The sequence below is a fragment of the Vombatus ursinus genome, unplaced genomic scaffold (genome assembly GCF_900497805.2).
Source record: "Vombatus ursinus unplaced genomic scaffold, bare-nosed wombat genome assembly UNPS02009173.1, whole genome shotgun sequence".
NCBI classification, from domain to species: Eukaryota; Metazoa; Chordata; class Mammalia; order Diprotodontia; family Vombatidae; genus Vombatus; species Vombatus ursinus.
In genome coordinates, this window is record NW_020948951.1 from 9014109 (window position 1) to 9034211 (window position 20103).

The 20103-nt window shown below is 40.4% G+C and overlaps 1 protein-coding gene across 8 annotated transcripts in view; it reads left to right on the plus strand.

Moving 5' to 3' along the window:
* Positions 1 to 20103, plus strand: part of PIP5K1C (phosphatidylinositol-4-phosphate 5-kinase type 1 gamma) — a 139120-nt gene that overhangs the window by 102358 nt on the left and 16659 nt on the right. For all 8 annotated transcript variants that reach the window (XR_003568166.1, XR_003568167.1, XR_003568164.1 and 5 more), the window contains exons 9-14: positions 1225 to 1308; positions 2055 to 2103; positions 10458 to 10542; positions 15397 to 15558; positions 19347 to 19485; positions 19720 to 19752. Coding sequence is in view for 4 of the 8 variants with exons in the window: in XM_027850858.1 (XP_027706659.1) it covers positions 1225 to 1308; positions 2055 to 2103; positions 10458 to 10542; positions 15397 to 15558; positions 19347 to 19485; positions 19720 to 19752 (552 nt within the window). In the remaining 4 variants the exon portion in view is untranslated. The remainder of the gene's footprint in view (positions 1 to 1224; positions 1309 to 2054; positions 2104 to 10457; positions 10543 to 15396; positions 15559 to 19346; positions 19486 to 19719; positions 19753 to 20103) is intronic.

Consider the following 20103-nt stretch of genomic DNA (forward strand, 5'->3'; position numbering starts at 1 on the left):
TGCAGTGTGCTGTGTTTATACTGGCAGTGGGTGTGGCATTATCTTAGCCATTGGCAGTCTACATAACTAGGATCTGGCACATTTGGGGAGCTGGGAAATTTACTAATGATCATGTTCTTTGGAGAAATAAACAAGTGTTATGAAGCTTTCTCTACCATCTTTGGTTATACTTGCTAACTATAATTCTTATAGTAGGGGAGGGGCCTTAAGCAGAATGCTCAGTTTCTAGAATTAACTTAGTCTGCCCTTCACTGGTCAGAAAGCTGCAATATAACTATAAAGATAAGGCTGATTCTGGAAAGCATGTCAAAATCAAACTCATTGTTTTATAGCGTTTGTGTGTGTGAATAAGTTGTTGAATAAGTCAGTCACTATTAGCCTCTGAGCCTCAATTTCCTTACTTTTAATCTGAGAAGGTTGGACTAGATGATTTCTAAGGTCCCTTCCAGCTCTCAGGAATCTGTGCTCCATCACTTATTAGCTGTGACCTTAGGCTTTATGCTGAGCCTCTCCAAGTATCAATTTTCTCATATATCAGACAGGGACACTAAATGCCCAGGCCTCTCACAAGACTGTTGTGGTGATCGAACAGGATAACAGATCTCAATAACAAAGAGTCTGCCATCCCACTTTGGAAGTGCTGGCAGGAGATGATATAATGATATAGAGAAAGCCATTTGTGGTAGATCGTGAGGAACCTGGAATGCAGCAGATTAATAGGTACACTCAAATATCCTGAGGTTTGGTAAATTCCAAGTCAATCTTAGGATACATTAAGGGAAGCATAGTGTCCACAATAGTTTCACTCTACTCTGCCCTGGTCAGATAATATTTGGAGCATTTTGTGGGGTTCTGGGTACCCTATTTGAGGAGGGGTATTAATAAGTTGCAGTGTCTGAAAGGAGGGCAACAAAGACGGTGAGAGGTAAATTTATCCTTTGTCCTTTCCTTTTCTGCTGATAGAATCTTTGCTTTCCCAGAAGCTCATTATATGACGGATGGCTCTGGTAAGGAGGAATGAAGTAGTTTCTGGATCTGACTTCAGTTATCAGCTCCTGAACCTGCTGTCCTCTTTGGCATTACCTCCCAATAGGGAGGTCAGTTTCCATAAATGCAGCTCTCTGGCTTGTAGCTTTTCTTGAAATTTTTTTTTTCCTGGGGCTCTAGAACCACATATTTCCTGCACTAGCTGGAGTGGTCACTAATACATAACTCTTTCTCCAGGATGGGTGGGATCCCAGCAGTGAATGGCCGTGGGGAGCGTCTACTGCTGCACATAGGAATAATTGACATCCTGCAATCTTACAGGTAGGTGGTGGGGATCAGTTGTCTTTGAATTTCTCTGTCATTGGTCAAATCAAACCTAAATGCCTGGGATGAAGTTTTCTGATTAGAATTTAAATCAGATCCATGCTTAGCCTTTATTTTAAAAATCAGTTTCTTTTTAGTTATTGGCATTTAAAAAAAAACAGATAATTTTCCAAATTCAGAGCCCTTCTATATACCATAGTGATCTTCCTTGTGGGGCTCTAAAGCAAGAGTAGTCAGCCTTTCAAAAGAAGCAGATCGAGAGAGGTGGGGAAGGCAACTTCATTTGGTGTTGAGAGGGAAAAAATGGGACAGTGATGACCATGTACCAGATCTCACAAAGAAGTCAGGAGTGAGTGAGTGAAGAGGAGTGATAGGTCCCATGCCAACTCTCAGAATGACCAACTGATGGCAGTCCAAGAAATGGGTTGGTATTGGTGAAAACTTTCTTAGGTAACATTCATGCATCTGAAACTCAGCTTCCATTCAGTTCTAAACTCCTCTCTAGAGCAAAGCCAGCTTCAGTCCATGACAAAGGAAAGAGAAACATTCTGTGAGCACAATTGCCTATTTGTTGAATGACTTTTTTCCTTTCTTCCCCAAGAAAAGATTAACTTGGCCTGATCTAGGGAAATTATGTAAACAATAAGAAATAGTTGAGATGCTTTTTTTCTAGAAGATAACTGGTATAAAGGTCTGGGTATCTCTAATGTATTTCTCTGATATCATTGATGATTTTTCTTTAGATTCATCAAGAAGCTGGAGCACACATGGAAGGCTCTTGTCCATGATGGGGTGAGTTTACAGGAAACTCATCTTGGTAACACAGGTGACAGTATGCCCTAGACCTCTGGGTTTAGGATCTCTGCTCCATCTCAATTTGCTTTTCTGCTTAGAACAGTCAGGACAATCTCTCAGTATAGGTAGACCGTAGCTTCTCCTTCCATTTTTCAGTTTCTTCTTCCTAATTTGTGATAGCTCCCTTCTTTCATTGACCCCATAGGTCTGCTTGTTCATGCTGCCTCTGTCTGACAAAGCTCCATTCTTCATACATGCTTATCCTAAGCAAGAACACCGTGTTTAGTGTCTGAACCTTTCACTCAGTCAAAACTTGCTGTCAGCTATCTATGTTTAAAAGAGCTAGATAAAGAGGAGAAACAATCTTTATTTCAGTAGAGCATGTGTAGAGTAGGGGAACCAGGATAATGAGAGATCTAGAAACTATGTCACATAGGAATTGTGTGGAAAAGGGAGCGGACTTTTTCTATATTGCTCTATAAGACAGAACTGGAACCCATAAGGGAGAAGTTACAGGGAAACAGATGTTGGCTCAATAGAAGGAAGAATTTCCTAACAATTATAGCTGCCCAGCAATTGAATGGACTGCTTTATGAGGCAACCCTGTCACTAGAGAATTCAAACGAAGTATGGGATTTTGTTGAAGGGATTCCTGCATGGGATGGGAGGTGAACTGGATGCCCTCTAAATTCCCATCTAGTTCTTACACTCCAAGATTCTATGTTGAGATCATAAGATAATTGAAAATAAGTGTTGATGACTAACATTATAACTTAATGGGTTATCCCTTTCAATGATATTTATATTTTCACAGATTGTTAGAACTGGAAGGGACCTTTGAGGTGATAAAGTCACAAAATCTCAGAGTTGGAAGGGCCATCTGAGGTCATTTAGTCAAACCTATACTTGAGCAAGAATCCTCTCTACAACATCCCCAATAAAATGATCAACTTTCACATGAAGACCTCTAGTAAGGGAACACTGTACCTCCTGAGGCATCCCATTCTACTTTTGGACAACTGTGGTTATTTATGGGATCATAGATTTGTAGCTAGAAGAGACCCTAGAAGCCTCCAAACCAATCCTCTCATTTTGTGTATGAGGAAACAGATCCAGAAGGGTGAATGAAGGCCCCGGGATCCCACAGCCAGTAAGTATCCGAGGCAGGATTCAAACTCAAGTATTCCTGACTCCAAGTCCAGCACTCTATCCATTGCATCATCTGGTCAGAGGTGATGATGATAGAAAGGCTTCACTTACAGAGAATTTAAATCGGTCTCTCTTAATTGCCCATCCACTGTTTCTAACTCTGATAACTCTTCTACATGACAAACCTTCAAATACTTGAAGATAATTTATCTTGTTCCACACTAAGGTTCCTTTTTTAAATTTTTTAAAAATTATTTATTTTTAGTTTTCAGCATTCACTTCTGTAAGATTTTGAGTTTTAAATTTTCTCCCCCTTTCTCTCCTCCCCCTTCCCCAATATGGCATGTAATTGATATAGGCTCTACTTACACATTCATATTAAGCATATTTTCACATTAGAGGCTCCTTTTTTTTTAGACAAAATATCCTCAGTTCCTTTAACTGATCTCCCATGGCATAGTCTCAGCACCTCTCACCATCTTTGTTGCCCTCCTTTCAGACACTCCAACTTCCTTCCTCAAATAGGGTACCCAGAACCCCACAAGATGCTCCAAATATTATATGACCAGGGCAGAGTAGAATGAAACTATTGTGGACACTATGCTTCCCTTAATGAATCCTAAGATTGACTTGGAATTTTTGGTTAATGTGTCTCAGTGTTAACTCATATTGAGATTACAGCACACTAACATTTTTATGAACTATACTATCTAACAATGCTTCTTCCATTTTGTACTTAAAAAGTTAATTGTATAAAAGCATAGGATGTTAGTAGTGTAAAGTCCAATCCCCTCATTTTACATATCAGAAAATTGAAGTCTTGAGAGAGAGGAGTGGCTTTTTTTGAGGTCATATAATGACCTAGTGGCAGAGGTAAGACTAGGACACTGGTCTCTTGAGTTCTAATCTAGTGCTCTTGAATAATGAATTTAATACGCCATTTATAAAGCACTTACTATGTGCAAGGTCCTGTGTTCATTGCTGGAAATATACAAGAAAGCAAGAGAGTCTCTACCCTCAAGGAGTTTCTATTCTCCTGGGGGAAGACAACACATCCAGGGGAGCTCTAAAGGGGATGCAGAGTTTAATACATTGCAGGTGGCATGGTTTGAAGATGGCTAGAAAGTGAAGGGAATGCTTGACTCCAGGCAAAATAAGTTCAAAGCTCACCTTGAAGAGTCCTGGGTGGACCAAAGGTCTGAGGCCAAGATTCTGTGAGAGGGGGAGGAGGTTGAGGACAGTGGCTAGAACACAGGTGCCATGGAACAGCAGAGAAGTGACTTCCCTTTATCTTGGACTAAAGGAGTGAATTTCCAGTGGCAGATTTCAGACGTTAGTAATAGGCTGGTAAGTGTAATATTTTTCAGTAGCTGGGACCCTGCACATCACAGTATGCAGGCAGCTCATATGTAAGGCATCCCTCCCTGCCCTTTGCAACCTGCACTAGTATGCTAAGTATTTATAGGAATACAGAAATGTGGAGTACAGGTTCCTTGCCCATAGAAGATTCACCAGGACAGGACACATATTCAACTATGTCGTTCACTTGTGCAGAAGCTTTCATTAGTATCCTTTTACCTCTAGAACAAAATACAAACTCCTCACCCTAAAGTTCAAGGTTTTCCATGATTTATCACCTACTTTTCCCTTCTTACTATCATTACTGTCTTCCATGAACTCTTTGTTCTATCCAGACTAGACTAGTAGCTACTCCTTAAACTTAGCCTTCCATCTTCCAACTCTGTGTAATTCCAAGAGCCACACTGAGGCTTGGAATGTGCCTCCTCGCTCCCTCTCAGAATCTTTGTCTTCCATCAAGCTCAGCTTCTCTGTCCTTCGCTGACCTCTTCTCCCCCCCTCAACTTAGGGCATTTCTTAACTCCGGTTTTGCATAAAATATGAGCTTCTCAAAAGTGGAAACTTTGGTTTTGTCGTTGTAGCCTAGCACAAGGCCTCAGAACACAGCAGATGCTCAGGAACTGTTCAGTTGAATTGAACATGAAAAGAGACCTAGCAATTCAGGGCACTTTGAGGTGGTGAAAAGTCTGCTGGATTTGACCTTGACCAAAGAACATGAATTCTAAACCTGGCTGTACTGCTGGATAATGCTGTGACCTTGGGCAAAGCAGCTCATCTCCCTCAGCTTCAGTTGCCTCATTGGTAAAAATGAGAAACTTGATCTAGATGATTTCTAAGGTCCTTTCCAGTGTCAAATCTAGAAGTTCTGTGAGCCCTGGCTCTAATACTCACTGACTCTGTGACTGGGGATAATTTACTTAACCTCTTAGTCTGTTTCTTCATCAGAAAATGGAGATAATAAATGACACTTGCACTGCAAGTGCTTGCACTTGCATTTGCACATATAGGATTGTGGTAAAGAAAGTGCTTTATAAACAAGTGTGTTATAGAAATGAGAAAAATGAGGCAGACTTCCAAGGCCTAGTCTAAGTTGAGAAATGAAGTTAGGATCCAACAAAGGAACTACCACTTCTCAGGCCCTGTGGAGTGTCATTACATCACAGGGGCATTGCCAGTTTGTCTCATGGTTGAGTGCAAGAGAGGTTCACCACAAAGCCTAAGGCCCAAGAGGCATCATGGTGTGGTGGGAACAGTGCAGGGTTTGAAGTCAGAAGGCTCAGGTCCACAACTCACCTCTGGGATTTATCAGAGGCACGTGTGACCTTGGGAAGTCATCTTACATTTCTAACTGACTTACAGTTGCCTCAGGAAAAATGAAGGAATTGGAATCAGTGATCCCTAAGTGCATTCCTGATTTAAATCCTGTGTCTTTTAAGTTGGAGGGCCACATGAATTTTATAGATTTAGAGGCCATGGGAATTTTCCTTCCTGACAGTAATAATGACTCCTGTTGCAACTGAAAAATCTTATTTTTGAATAACTATTAAAAAATTTTTTTCTATTAACATTTTAATCAAATTTATTTCTTCCAAAGTATTAGTTATAGAACTTGATGCTGGTCATTAAAGAATTTAGAACAATCCCATAGGAATTTGATAGAATGAACTATTCCCAAGAACTTAGCAGCTTCAACTTTAGTGATTCCACAAAAGAGAATGTGTTGCCACAGAGCCAGGTAGAGGCAGACATTGTCTGGACTTTGACCCCATGGCTCTAAACTTCAGGCCATTAAATTTTTGTGACCTGCTGGTTCACAGATGTTATAGTTACTTAGATAAAAACAGAATCAGGAAACCTCACTGGAACCATGTTGGCCACCCAAGCCATCGGGCAGTTCCCAGGAGTCCTTATTCTGGAAACTTGCTCTGTAATCTCATCTAACCTCTCTCCACCTCATTTTTCTCCCCAGTAAAATTGTAGTCCTTAGACCCCACCATCTACCATTTGGGAGTAATTTTCGATTCAATTGTTGTAATATACAAATTACAATGAAAGTTTCATTGACAAGCAAATGCTTTGGCAAATTCAAAAGACTATATATCTTAGACTAACCAGAGGACCTTTGATAGAACATGGCCTAGCTCTGTGGTTACTTACCTGTACTTGAACACCTTTACTTTAAAGGAGCTCACTGCTTTCAGAGGCAGTAATCCTATTGTCATACAAAAAACAAAACAGTAATACCGTTAGAAACTTTAAAAACTACTTCTGGAATCAGAAGAACTGTGTTCACATCTCAGCTCGGCATTATAGAACCTCAGAGTTGGAGTGAATTTCTGAGACCATAGAGTCCAATCCATATCTGAATAAGAATCTTTAGTTCTGATTCATACTTAACTGATATATTGTCATTGAATTTTTGCTTGAAGGCTTCTAGTGTGGGAAAGTCCTCTACCTCCTGAGGCATCCTATTCCATTTGTGGCTACCTCTAATTGTTAGGAAGTTTTCCTTTCAGTCAGTCTAAAATTAGCTCTTTGGAACTTCCAGCCATTATTCCTGGTTCTGCTTCTTAGATAGAAGAAACCTAATCCTTCTTCTACATGACAGCCCCTCAAATGCTTGAAGACATATGTTCCCCTGCAATTTTTTCTTGTCTGTGGGTAACATCCCTAGTTTCTTCAACCCATACTAACATAACATTATTTCAAGGCCTTTCACCATCCTAGTCATTCTTTTGGGATGCTCTTTGGCTTATCATTGTCCTTTTTTAAATGAGTTAGCCGCAACTGAACCCAACAATACTCCAGATGTCTGACCAGGGCAGTCTGTGGTGGAACTGTCATGTTTCTATTCCTGGATACTATTTCTCTCAGTGAAACTAAAGAGGGAATTAGCTTTCTTGTCAGCCACATCACATTGTTGATTCAGACTGAAGAATTTTTTAGTCTTTTTTGGATGAACTGCTTTCTAATCATACCTCCTCCAGTTTAGAATTGTGAAGTTGATTTTTAGAATACACGTTTAAGACTAAATGATCCCCATTAAATTTTCTCTTAGCTCATCTCAGTGCTCTAACCTGTGAAGATCTTTTTGAATCCTTACTGTTAATCCAGTGTATTATCTGTCCCATCCCCCTAGCTTTGTGATAGCTCTAGATTTGATAAACATGTCATCCATATCTCATCATTATTCTAAAAAATGTTAAATTCCCCAGGGCCAAACCTGAAACCCTCTATTGGAGATCAATATTACATTGAACCATTAATGACTATCAGGTATAGACATTTAATTGGTTTCAAATCTACTTCACATCTATAGTATTTTCTCAACCTGCCAATTTAACAACCCCATCAGAAAGTAAATAGCGTTGGTCTGGCATGACCTGCTCTTGATGAAGCCAGGATGGTTCTTTGGGATAACAGCATCTCTTTCTGGATGTTTGCTGACCAGTACTCTACTAAAATTTATAGCTTTTCCAGAAATCTGAGTCCAGTTCTCTGGCCTATAGTTTGTAGACCTCATTCCCTTTTCCTTTTTTTTTTTTTTAAATAAGGCTAATGCGTAAATTACCCATCTCCAGTCCTGATCCAATCCAATCCATGGTCTCTGTGATCTGTGAGAAACTGCTAGTGGTGTCTCAGCAATCCTATCTGCCAGTTCTTGCAGTTCATCTGTTTCAGGCTACTTGAACTCATGATGGGCAGCTAGCCACGTACTTTCTGCCTCCTTACTTATATTGGGTTTCAATTTGCTTTTAGCCAGTTTTTTTTCTGTCCTCCTAATACAAAGATCATTCTCCTTGGCAGAGAAGACAGAAGCAAATTAAAAGTTTGGTAGCTTTCTTATTTATGTCTATCATCCATTATCCTGTTTACCCTAAGTAGTGATCCCGTCCTTTTTTTGATCCTCCTCCTTTCTTTAACAGCCTTCACTCATTCTGAGTTCTAGTAGTCTGTTCTCATAAGATTGAGCCATATTTTAGTATTTATTACTTCTTTTCTTATCCTTGTTTCCATCGTATATATTTTTATCTGAGTTAATTGGTGAGTTCTTTATATATCTTTATTTCTTCACTTTTGACATCTCCTTGTTGGAATTATTTCTCTATGTCTTAAATGTTTCATTCTTGAGAGTTTCTGATCCTTCCTCAGATGACTTCCCCTGTGGAATTTTAGTCCAGGAGATTGGCCAAACCCTTTGAAATCTGCTCTCCCCAAATCTTCCATGAATGTCAGATTATTACCAGCTTCTGTGACTTCTAGCAAAAATTTTAAGATAAGTAGTCAATTCCTTCCCAAGATTCCTATGATTTCTATTCCAGCAACCAATTCTTATTGGTGAGAATAAGATCCAACTTAGAAATTTCATTCCCTTCTTAGTCCTTTCACATTTTGAAAAATGAAATTATCATTAAAACTTTGCAATTAACTCATAATGAAAAATATGGTCTACCTCCGGAGAGAGAACTGAAGAGAACTCTTAAATGCAGATTGGAGCATTTTTTTCCACTTTTTGTTTGTGGGGGGGAAACAATGTGGCTGATACGGAAATAAGTTTTGCGTGACTTCGTATGGATATGTTGCTTGCTTTTTCAATGGGTGGCCAGAGGTGAGGTTGGGGGAAAGTCTGGAGGGAGAGAATTTGGAACTAAAAATTTCAAAATGAATGTAAAAAAAAACTGTTATTAACTACCTGTGTGATCTTGAACAAGTTGTTTTTCTTTTCTAGGACTTTCTTTTCTCCTCTGTAAAAGTAAGAAATTGATCTGAGTTCCCATCTAACCCTGAAAAATCTTATGATCACATTTCCCATATAAACTCCCAGAAGAAAGAGGAAAGACATAGAAGGCAATGTGTAGCAAGCATATAGCTGGTAGAGGTGACTTTGAAACATAAAATGGGATTTGGGGATAGATTCGAGCATCATGTCATCCCTAAACATTGGTTATTATTTGTCCTGAGACCTTCCCCCTCTTATTCTACCCCCAAATAAAACAGCAGGGAAGGCTGTTTCATTTATATAGTCAGGCTAATTATAAGCATTAAAATGTAGGTTTCTTCCAAGCCACTGAAATCATCATTGTCATAGCCCTAAGGTAAAAATCTAATCAGACTGCACTCAAATGCTTCTAGTCTTTGGATGTTATAAAAACTAGAGCCATTTCCAAGGAAAATTGTTATTAATGTTGTATTAGAGAGGGATTAATTGGGGCAACTAGGTGGCACAGTGGATAGAGTGCCAGGCCTGGAGTCAGGAAGACTAATCTTTCTGAGTTCAAATCCAGCCTTAGACACTTAGAACTGTGTGACCCTGGGCAAATAAATCACTTAACCTTGTTTGCCTCAATTTCCCCATCTGTCAAATGAGTAGAGAAGAAATGGCAAACCACTCCAGTATCTCTGCCAGGAAAACCCCAACGGGGTCACAGAGAGTTGGACATGACTGAAATAGCCAAACAACAAAAGAAAGGGATATGGCAAGGTTGGGCTCCAGTGAGCTAGCCAGTTGACAAAGAGCTCAGATTAAAAGATCATGGAATTTAGAGCTGGAAGTTACTGTAGGGATTCTCTATTCCACCCTTGCACTTCTCTGTTACCACACATTTTACAAATAAGAAAAACGAGACCCAAAGAGTTTAAATGACTTACCCTTGCTCATACAGGCAGTAAATAGCAAAGCAGAGATTTAAACCTAGATCCTTAGAATCAAGAGCTTATTCTACCTTGCCAAAATGTAAAGAATGTTTTCAACAATCTTATTTTTTTCTTTTTCTCCATCCCACCTACCCCACTTCTGTTTTCCTTTTTAATGTGAACTACTCCCTGCCTATTTCCATTTCTAGGACACTGTCTCTGTGCACCGCCCCAGCTTCTATGCTGAGAGATTTTTCAAGTTCATGAGCAACACAGTCTTTCGGAAGAACTCCTGTAAGTATGTCTTGGCATGTGGGCAAAGAAGTCTGGCCCGGATCCTTGCCAGGGGCTGGGAGTTCTGGTAGAAGGAAAAAAAGGAATTTGAAAGCAAGGATCTTGTATCAGAAGAAGGGAAAACCTTTTTCCCCCATAAGAATATGTCCCCAGGAAATAGTAATGAAAGAGTAACAGGCATGAAGTTTAGAACTTAATAAGAGTACTACAGAACACAATTTTAAAAGGCAGGTTGTGTAATGAACAGTGACGACCCTATTCCTTGCCAAAGCTAGTCCCTCTGTTTGTGGTCTCCTCCCATCTCCTTCTAGAATTTGCCCCTTTTACCATCTTTTTTTAACTTATCTTTGATCTTCTTATCCACTGGCTCCTTCCCTGTTGTCTACAAACATCCTTAAGTCTCCTTCATCCTTAACAATTACTTGGTACAGTCATCCCCTCAAGCTACCATCTTATAGCCATTCTCCCTTCACAGCCAAATTCCTTGAGAAATTCACCTACACCCACCTCACCTCCCAGTCTCTTGCAATTTCCTAGTTCCTTGCATTCTGTCTTCCAACCTCACCCCTGCTCTGTTTAAGACTCTCCATGATCTCTCAGTTGCAAAATCCAATGGCCTTTTGATCTCCCATCCTTCTTGACCTCTCACTTTTCTTGCATACTCTCTCGTCTTTTGGCTTCGTGGGTACTACTTTATGCTACTTTTCTTTCTACCTGCCTGACCATCCCTTCTAAGCCTAATTTGTTGGATTATCAACTTTGTCCTGCTTCCTAATCATAGGTAGTCTCCAAAAGTCTTGTCCTGAACCCTCTATTCTCTATATATGTGCTCTCTTGGCAATCTCATTAGCTGTCATGAGTTCAGTGATCATCTCTATGCAGATGACTCCCACATCTGTAAACCCCACTCTAATCTTTCTCACATCATGAAATCACCAACTTCCTACTGAACATTTCTACCTGAATATCCCATAGGCATCTCAAAGTCTGTACATCTAAAACTAAATTCTTTATCTTCCCTCCCCACCAAACCTGCCCTTCATCCAAGCCTCCAATTTCTGTTGAGGGTACAACCAGGAGCTCAGGTTTTCAAATTCAGCTTCATCATTCACCCTCTGTCCTTCACCACCCTTCCATATTTAAACAGTTCCAAGTCTTATCAATTGTACCTCCATAACACTTATTTATTTTTGGTTTTCAGCATTCACTTCCATAAGATTTTAAGTTCTAAATTTTCTCCCCCTTTTTCCCCTCCTCCCTCCCCAAGACAGCGTGCAGTCTGATATAGGTTATACTTACACATTCATATTAAACATATTTTCACATTAGTCATGTTATAAAGAAGAATTAGAACCAATGGAAGAAACCACAAGAAAGAAGAATCACAAAAAAAGAGCAAATAGCATACTTCAATCTGCATTTGGACTCCATAGTTCTTTTTCTGGATGTGAGTAGCATTTTACTTCATGAGTCTTTTGGAGTTGTCTTAGGTCCTTGTATTGCTGAGAAGAGTTAAGGCTACCAAAGTTATCGCACAATGTTGCTGTTACTATCTACAATGTTTTCCTGGTTCTGTTCACTTCCTTCAGCATTGGTTCACGTAAGTCTTTCCAGGTTTTTCTGAAGTCTGCCTGCTCATCATTTCTTATGGAACAGCAGTATTCCATTACATTCATATACCACAACTTGTTCAGCCATTTCCCAATTGATGGGCATCCTCTCAATTTCTAATTCTTGGCCACCACAAAAAGAGCTGCTATAAACATTTTTGTACATGTGGGTCCTTTTTCCATTTTTACAATTTCTTTGGGATACAGGTCCAGAAGTGGTATTGCTGAGTCAAAGGGTATGCACAGTTTTATAGCCCTTTGGGCATAGTTCCAAGTTGCTCTCCATAATGGTTGGATCATTTCACAACTCCACCAACAATACATTAGTGTTCCAGTTTTCCCACATCTTCTCCAACATTTGTCATTTTCCTGTTTTGTCATGATAGCCAATCTGATAGGTGTGAGGTGGTACCTCAGAGTTGTTTTGATTTGCATTTCCATGATCAGTAGTGATTTAGATCGTTTTTATATGACTATAGATAGCTTTAATTTCTTCATTTGAAAACTGCCTGTTTATATCCTTTGACCATTTATCAGTTACCTCCACAACATTTTTTTCATCTGTCCCCTTTCAGTTTGTCTCTGTTTCCACAACTGTAAAGTGGGGATAATAACAGCATCTACCTGGCGGCGTTGTTGTGAGAGTCAAATAAGATAATACTTGTAAAAAGTGCCTTGCCCAGTGCCTGGCACATAGAAGGTGCTATAGAGATACTGATTCTCTTCCTTCCTCCCTACATAGCAGCCACCCTAGTTCAAATCTTCATTACCTCTTGACTGGACTACTCCAATAGCTTCCCAATTAATCTCCTGATTCCGGTCTCTCCCTTCCCTAAACAGTTTTCCATGTAGCTACCAAAATAATCTTCCTAAAGTACAGGTCTAACCATGTTAGTTTCCTGTTCAAGAATCTTATTGCCTCCCTATTTCTTTTAGAATAAAATACAAACTTCTCCACTTTAGTGTTCAAATCTCTCTACTGTCTGTCTCTAGTCTACCTTTTCAGGTCGATTTCACATTATTTCCCTTTGTGTATACATTTCCACCAAACTGGCCTACTTGCCTCTTTGTTCCCGGAAATCAGTGTTCTATCTCCCACCTTTGCATATACCTAAGGCATTCTCTCTCTTCATGGCTACCTCTTAAAATCCTTAGCTTCCTTGAATTCCTCAATTCAGGTGCTACTTTCTTCAAGAAGTCTTTCCGGATTCTCCCTCATTGTTGGTATTCTTCTTCCTTCACAAGAAAGTATTGTGGGGCAGCAAGGTGGCGCAATGGATAGAGCACCGGCCCTGAAGTAAGGAGGACCTGAGTTCAAATCCAGCCTCAGACCAAACACTTGACACTTACTAGCTGTGTGACCCTGGGCAAGTCACTTAACCCCAATTGCCTAAAAATAAAAAATAAAGAAAGTATTAGTTGATATTAGTTAGTAATATCTTCCTTTAGTTAGTATTGGTATTCTCTTCCTTTACCAAAAAAATTGTTAATATTCTCTTCTTCTTGCCTTTTTCTGGGTATATATAATATCCCCCTCCCCCTCCCTCAAGTAGAATGTAAGCTTCTTGAGGGCAGAAACTTTTTACTTTTTTGTCTTTAACCTCAGGACTAGCACATACAGGCTTCAAGACCTGTCCTATGTGAATTTCATGTAGTGGGTGCTTAATAAATACTTATTGAGTGAATGTCAGAAGAGCATTGTTTTGGGAATCAAAATCTGGGCAGAAGTTCCATTTCTGCCACTAACTTACTGTATGACCTTGAACTAATGACTTTCCATTTCTGGAGCTCTGTTTTAACATCTGTAAAATGAAGAAGGGACCAAGCGTCCTTCCATCTCTTAAGATTCTAGAAGGGAAAACTTCTCTTCAGTCAACATTTATTAAGCATCTACTGTGTGCCAAGCACAATGCTAATTCCTGGGGAAACAAGGACAAAAATAAAAAGCAATCCCTGCCCTCAAGGGGTTTACATTCTACTGTTAGAATATTTACGCTGATGGGCATATATTATACAGAGGCAAATTTCAGCTCAATAGAAGTCATCTTCCTAACAATTACAGCTATACAATAGTAAAGCAGGCTGTCGTTTAAAGTTAATGAGAACCCTGTTAATAGAATTTTTCAGGCAGAAGCTAAGTGACCACTTGTTGTATATGTTGTACAGGGGATTCATATAAAATATGAATTTAAAAGCCATGGCTTGGATTAGATGACCACTAAGGTCCCTTCCAACTCTGAGACTTGTGACTATATATATCTTTATATGTGTACATGTGTATAAATGTGCATACATATAAAAATATAAAAAAAGATAGCTAACAATACAAATCTCTAGATTCTAATTGCCAAATGAATGAGACAGATAAGGATTGAGTTTAGAGGAAAAATAAATAGGAACAGATTAAGAATATGGGAGGCTATGAGGCACACACCCCCTTAAAGTTACAAGAGGGGGTCCCTACAATATGTTAAAATAGTGATATAGGAAATAACACCAGATATGAGATGTTTTTCATACATATGTACATGTCTGTCTCACAATTGAATGATTTTAAAATGCGTGAAGCTTTTTTGTTTTATTAAAAGAAATCTGTAGTTGTAAAAATGGAGTTTGAGAGTCTGTCCACCTTGGAGGCCCTGGTTTATTCTCCCCTTTTGCTACCACATTAATTGCCACTGGAGCATTAACAGGAGAAAGTTGGTCATAGGAGGCTTAATGGAGAAGATAGGGATGTGAGCTGGGTATTGGTGGATAAGGAAGAATTAGATTATAAGAATTCACATTTACATATGAATTAAGATTTATAAAGTGCATCCTTTCTCATAGCCCTGTGAAGCAGATAGTGAAAGTATTATTAATCCCATTTTACAGATTAGGAAACTGAGGCTCAGAGAGGTAAAATTACTTTGTTGAGGCCAGTCAGTCAGAACTTGGATTTAAACCTGTCTTTTAATTTCAAGACCAGTACTTTGCTCCTTTTCTCAGAAAAGGGAATTATGAGAGCAGAGGATCTCAGGTGAGGTAAATGGTTGTGAAACTGGAAAACCCAGTGTGAATTAAGGAAACCAACTTGACTGCAGCATGGTTCACTTTGAGGGAGAAGAGCAAGAGATGAGGTGGGAAAGGTGATTTTGGTTTTGGTTTTGGTTTTGTTTTTGTTTTTAAAAGGAAGATGCTTTATTAGGCTTAGTGTCCTGACTTTTCTTTTCTTCCTGCCCTGCCCCATCTTTCTCCAATCAAGCTCTGAAATCATCACCATCAAAGAAGGGCAGAACCACTTTGGTGACCGTCAAACCTCCTGGACCAACAGCTGCCTTCTCTGCCAGCCAGATTCCTAGTGAGAGGGAGGAAACACATTATGACCTGCGAGGAGCCCGGAGTTACCCCACACTGGAGGACGAAGGTATTGTCTTCTTGGCCTGGCCTAGAGTAATAAGCAAACCACAGAACTACTCTCTTCCAGAACCCTTCCCTGGACCAGTCCAACAGGATCAAGTGAAAGTAGGAGAGATTCAGCAATGTGCACAGCCTCACCCACATCTGGCCAAAGAATCACAGAGTCTGACAGATGGTAGGGACCTCAGCAGCCTAGTCCAACCCATAGAGGAGAAGAATCCCCACTAGGACGTACCTACAAATAGTCATCTGACTACTGCTTGAAGAGGTCCAAGGAGGGGGAACTTAACTACCTCCGAAGGCAGCCCAGTCCACTTTGAGACAGCTCCAAAAGTCCCTAGAGAAGAATTGGTTCCCCTGGTACTCAGTTTGCATTTATTAAGCACTGACCAGGTGCACGGCACTATAGTAAGTGCTGGGAGCACAAAGGTGAAATGAGGCAGCCCTTGCCAGCATTCAAACTGCTCCCAGGCTGGTTGAGGGAAGGGAATGTGTATATAAATAAGTATATAGTGAAAAAGGAGCAGAGGGAGGGTCTGGGTTAAGGTCCAGAAACCTGTGGACAAGACAAACAACTTGCATTTCTGTAAGGGTCACTATGTACTTTCTTCACAGCAGCCCTTTAAGATAGGTAATATTTTTTAAAAGTACTTTTTCGAAGTAGTGCATTCTTTTCATTTCAGTGGTAGGAACTAAGGCTTGGCAGGGGTTTAAGAGACTTGCCCAGGGTCACACAGCTTCGGGAGTGAGAGACAGGTGTCTCTTAACTTTAAGACCGGTTCTTGCCCCACTGTACCATGCTGAAGAGAGAGAGGCCATTCATTTGAAGGAAGGGTTCATGAAGCACTTGAGTTAGACCTTAAAAGAAGGAAGGAATTTCAACAAGTAGAGATAGGGAGGATAAATAATTCATTCCAGGTACACACAAAGAGATGGGAGAAAACAGAATGAGAACAGAGGATGACACATTGTCCAGTTTTTCTAGAATGTAGGGTACATAAAGAGAAAGCATCGGTAGAAAGCTGAAAAGAGTTCATAGCCCAATTATGGAAGGCCTTGAGTGCCAGTATCAGAAGCATATTTCCTACAGGATGCTTTATTCTGCATATGGTGTAGGGAGCCACAAAAGGTTTTAGAATAGAGGAGTGAAACAATAATAGTAGTATATTGGGAAGGTTAGTCAAACAGTGATGTGAACAGTGAATTAGGGGAGAGATTAGAAGCGAGGAGACCAGTTAGGAAGCTATTTCATTATTACAGGTGAGAGGTGATTAGGAGTAGAAATGGGAAAAAGGGGTGGTAGAGGCAGGACCCCATTAAATATAGAGGAAATAGAATTGATCAGACTTTGGTAGGTCATTTGATGTGGTAGGTGAGGAAGAGAGAGAAGTCAGAAGTGACTTTAAGGTGTCAAGCATACGTACTGGAAAAATGATAATGTCATCTAAAGTAGAGAAGTTGGGGGAGAAAGCAAGTTTAGGAGGGAAGATTGAGTTCAGTTTTGGTCCTGTTGAGTTGGAAGGGTCCAATAGACAGACCGAAATGTCAGATTCCCTCTCAAGGAAGAAACTGGGGACTAGAAGTACAGATTTGGGGGTCATCTGCATCAAAGTTAGAGCCAGGATGAGATGACCAATAGAGAGGAGAGAAAGAAAAAGGCCAGAGGCACAGACTTGAGGAACACCCTCAGTTACTGTGTAAGAGGAAAATAAACAGCATGGCATAGAGGAGACAGCACTGGAATTGAGGCCAGAAGACCTGGGTTCAAAACCTAGATTTGGCACTTACTACTTGCGTGACCTTGAACAAAATGCTTAACCTCTTTGGGCATCAGATTACTCATCTACTGAGGGGGTTGGACTACAGTCCAGAATTAGATGATCTCTCAGGTGCCTTATGACATGTAATCTTAAGAGCCAGCCAAAGAAATAGAAACTGAGTCAAGTCCCAAAAGAAGCAGCTTGAAATGCCTCCATGAGGTCAAAGGATAAGGACTGAGAAGAGATTGTGTATTTGGTGATAAGTTCATTAAACACCATGGAAAAAATAGATGCAGTTTTAGGATGGAGTCAGATGCCAGAATGCAAAAGGATAAAGAGTAATTTGGTTAGTGGTAAGGAAATGGAAACAAGTATAGACAAATCTTTCTAGAAACTTAGCATTGATTAAAGAAGAAAGGACAGTAGCTTGGTGGAGTCAAGAGATTTTTTAATGGTTTTTGGTGTAACAGTAGCCACTTTATTACAAATAATGATTAGTACCAACTTATACAGGCATGTAATCGTAGACCTCGATCAGGGAGCTGAGGTACTCAGCTTTGTCCTAGTTAGGTACCCATTATCTTCCTGAAATTAAGACTTCCTTCAGGATGTTTCCATCTGTTGTCTTGAACCCAGCTTTCCTTTAGCTCATGGAAATGTTGCCTTGGCTCTTTGAAAAGTCTGTAGTTAAATGTGGGAATCTGTATTGCTTGATTCTGAATATCTCTGATAGCGGTTTTGTTTTTCTTTTATTTTTTTCGGGAGGGGGTGAAGTGAGAGGAAAGGAAAGTAGATCTTAATTGAAAATAAAATTTAATTAAAAAAAAGTCTATAATCTAAGGGAAATTTCTTTATTTTAGTAAATGAGAGACCTAGGCAAGTTTTCAGGCTGACCAAAAGGAGCTAGCAGAGGAGAAAAGACTGAGGATGCATGGGGGATCAGATAATTAATAGAACAAGGTTCTGTGGGAGGGACTGGATCAGGAGCACCAAGGAAGGGAGGCAGAGGGACCCACCTCATCCTCTCAGACTGGAAAGAAGGAGAGGATATCTGGGGACATATCTCAGGCTAGCTAACCTAGGATGGCCTCAGTGTTCTTGGGAAAGCAGATTGAAAATGAGAGAAGAAGACAGTGAATTGAAGACCTTGAAAAAGGGTCTGTGGAGTGCAGACTCTATGTGACATAGAGTCAATGAGAGATGAATTTTAAAATTGCCATGCAGCAGTAAGAGCCCAATTAAGACATAATAGGAATGACACAGGAAGTCAGTAAGGATAAAGGATTACTAAGCTACTGTGAGAGCTCCATTGAGATTAAGTACCATAAATTTATAGTATGCTAAAATGTTGTGACATGCTCCAGTGATGCTTAGCAGAATGAGAGCAGTAGAGAAATAAAATGGAAGTTTACCTTTAGGGAAAAGAGCTTCTAGACTGATGGATAGAGAATCCTTCATGTGGCAAATCGTGGGGTCGGGGTTTTGTAAGGATTATATAAGGCAGTGTCATCTAAGTGCCAAATGAGTAGTGCCAAAAAGTAGTCTAAGAGAGGAAGGGGCAGGGATTGAGTGGAGGGATCAGGGAAGGTTTCATGGAAGAGATTGAACTTGAGCTGGACCTTGAAAGATGGATGACATACTGATAGCCACAGTGAAGGGATGGATGAATTACATAGGGAGAACAATGTGAACAAAGTCAGGAAATCATAGATACAGACAGAGAATGTGAGTAGAGTAGTTTGCCTGGAGTGGAGAGTACATGTAGAGGAGCAGTGGGAGATGAGAATAATGGAGGCTGTACTGTGAAAAGCCTTGAACGGCAGGCTGCGAGGATTGACCTTTTTTTTTTCTCCTATAGGCAGTCAAGGCAGGTATGTGGATGTTGGGGGGGAAGGAGAATTGTTGAAAATTTTTGGAAATGCATTCTTGACGACTCTAGTGGTACCTTAGGAGAGAAGAGGAAGAGAGTTAGGTGAACCTGCTTTGTTGGATAGTAATTTCCTTTTCTTCTTCTGGCTGGGTGTGGTCCCTGCAGGCAGACCTGACCTACTGCCCTGTACTCCTCCATCATTTGAAGAAGCAACTACAGCCTCCATAGCTACAACCTTGTCATCTACATCCCTCTCCATCCCTGAGCGATCTCCTTCTGAGACCTCTGAGCATCCTCGATACAGGTAAGAGCAGCTTATTTAACTAGCCCGTAAGGTGGCTGGCTGCCCTAAGAGCTCTGGCCAAGGACAGAGCATGGAGAATCCATTCTATCCCCCCATGTAGTCAAACCCAGAGCACACAAATCATTTAACAAACCCTTTTCTGGGGGCAAACAAGCAATTATCCACTGACAGCTAGGGTGGGAAACTAGAAAACTTGCAGGCCAGATGAATGGATTTGTGGATCTGTCTTCACAGGCGCCGCACACACTCCTCTGGACATGATACCCGGTAAGACCCCTGGTCTCTCTTAGAACAAATTCCTTAGATGTTGGGGCTTGAATGTTGACTTCTCCATAAGGGTTGGGAATGATGGTTCTCAGCAGTTGTGGTCAATTTGTCTGCCCCAGGTTTACCTGACACCCACTTATCATGTGACCTTTCTCTGGGGTGGGAAAATTGTCATTCTAGGACCTCAGAATCACAGAATTTCAAAGCTGGCAGAGACCACAGTGGCCGTCTAGTCCAACTTATACCTAAACAGGAATATCCTCTTCAATAGTTCTAGCAAGTGTCGTCCAGCCCTTGCTTGGAGACCTCCAATGACGAACCACTGCCTCAGTGGAAGTAGTCCATTACACT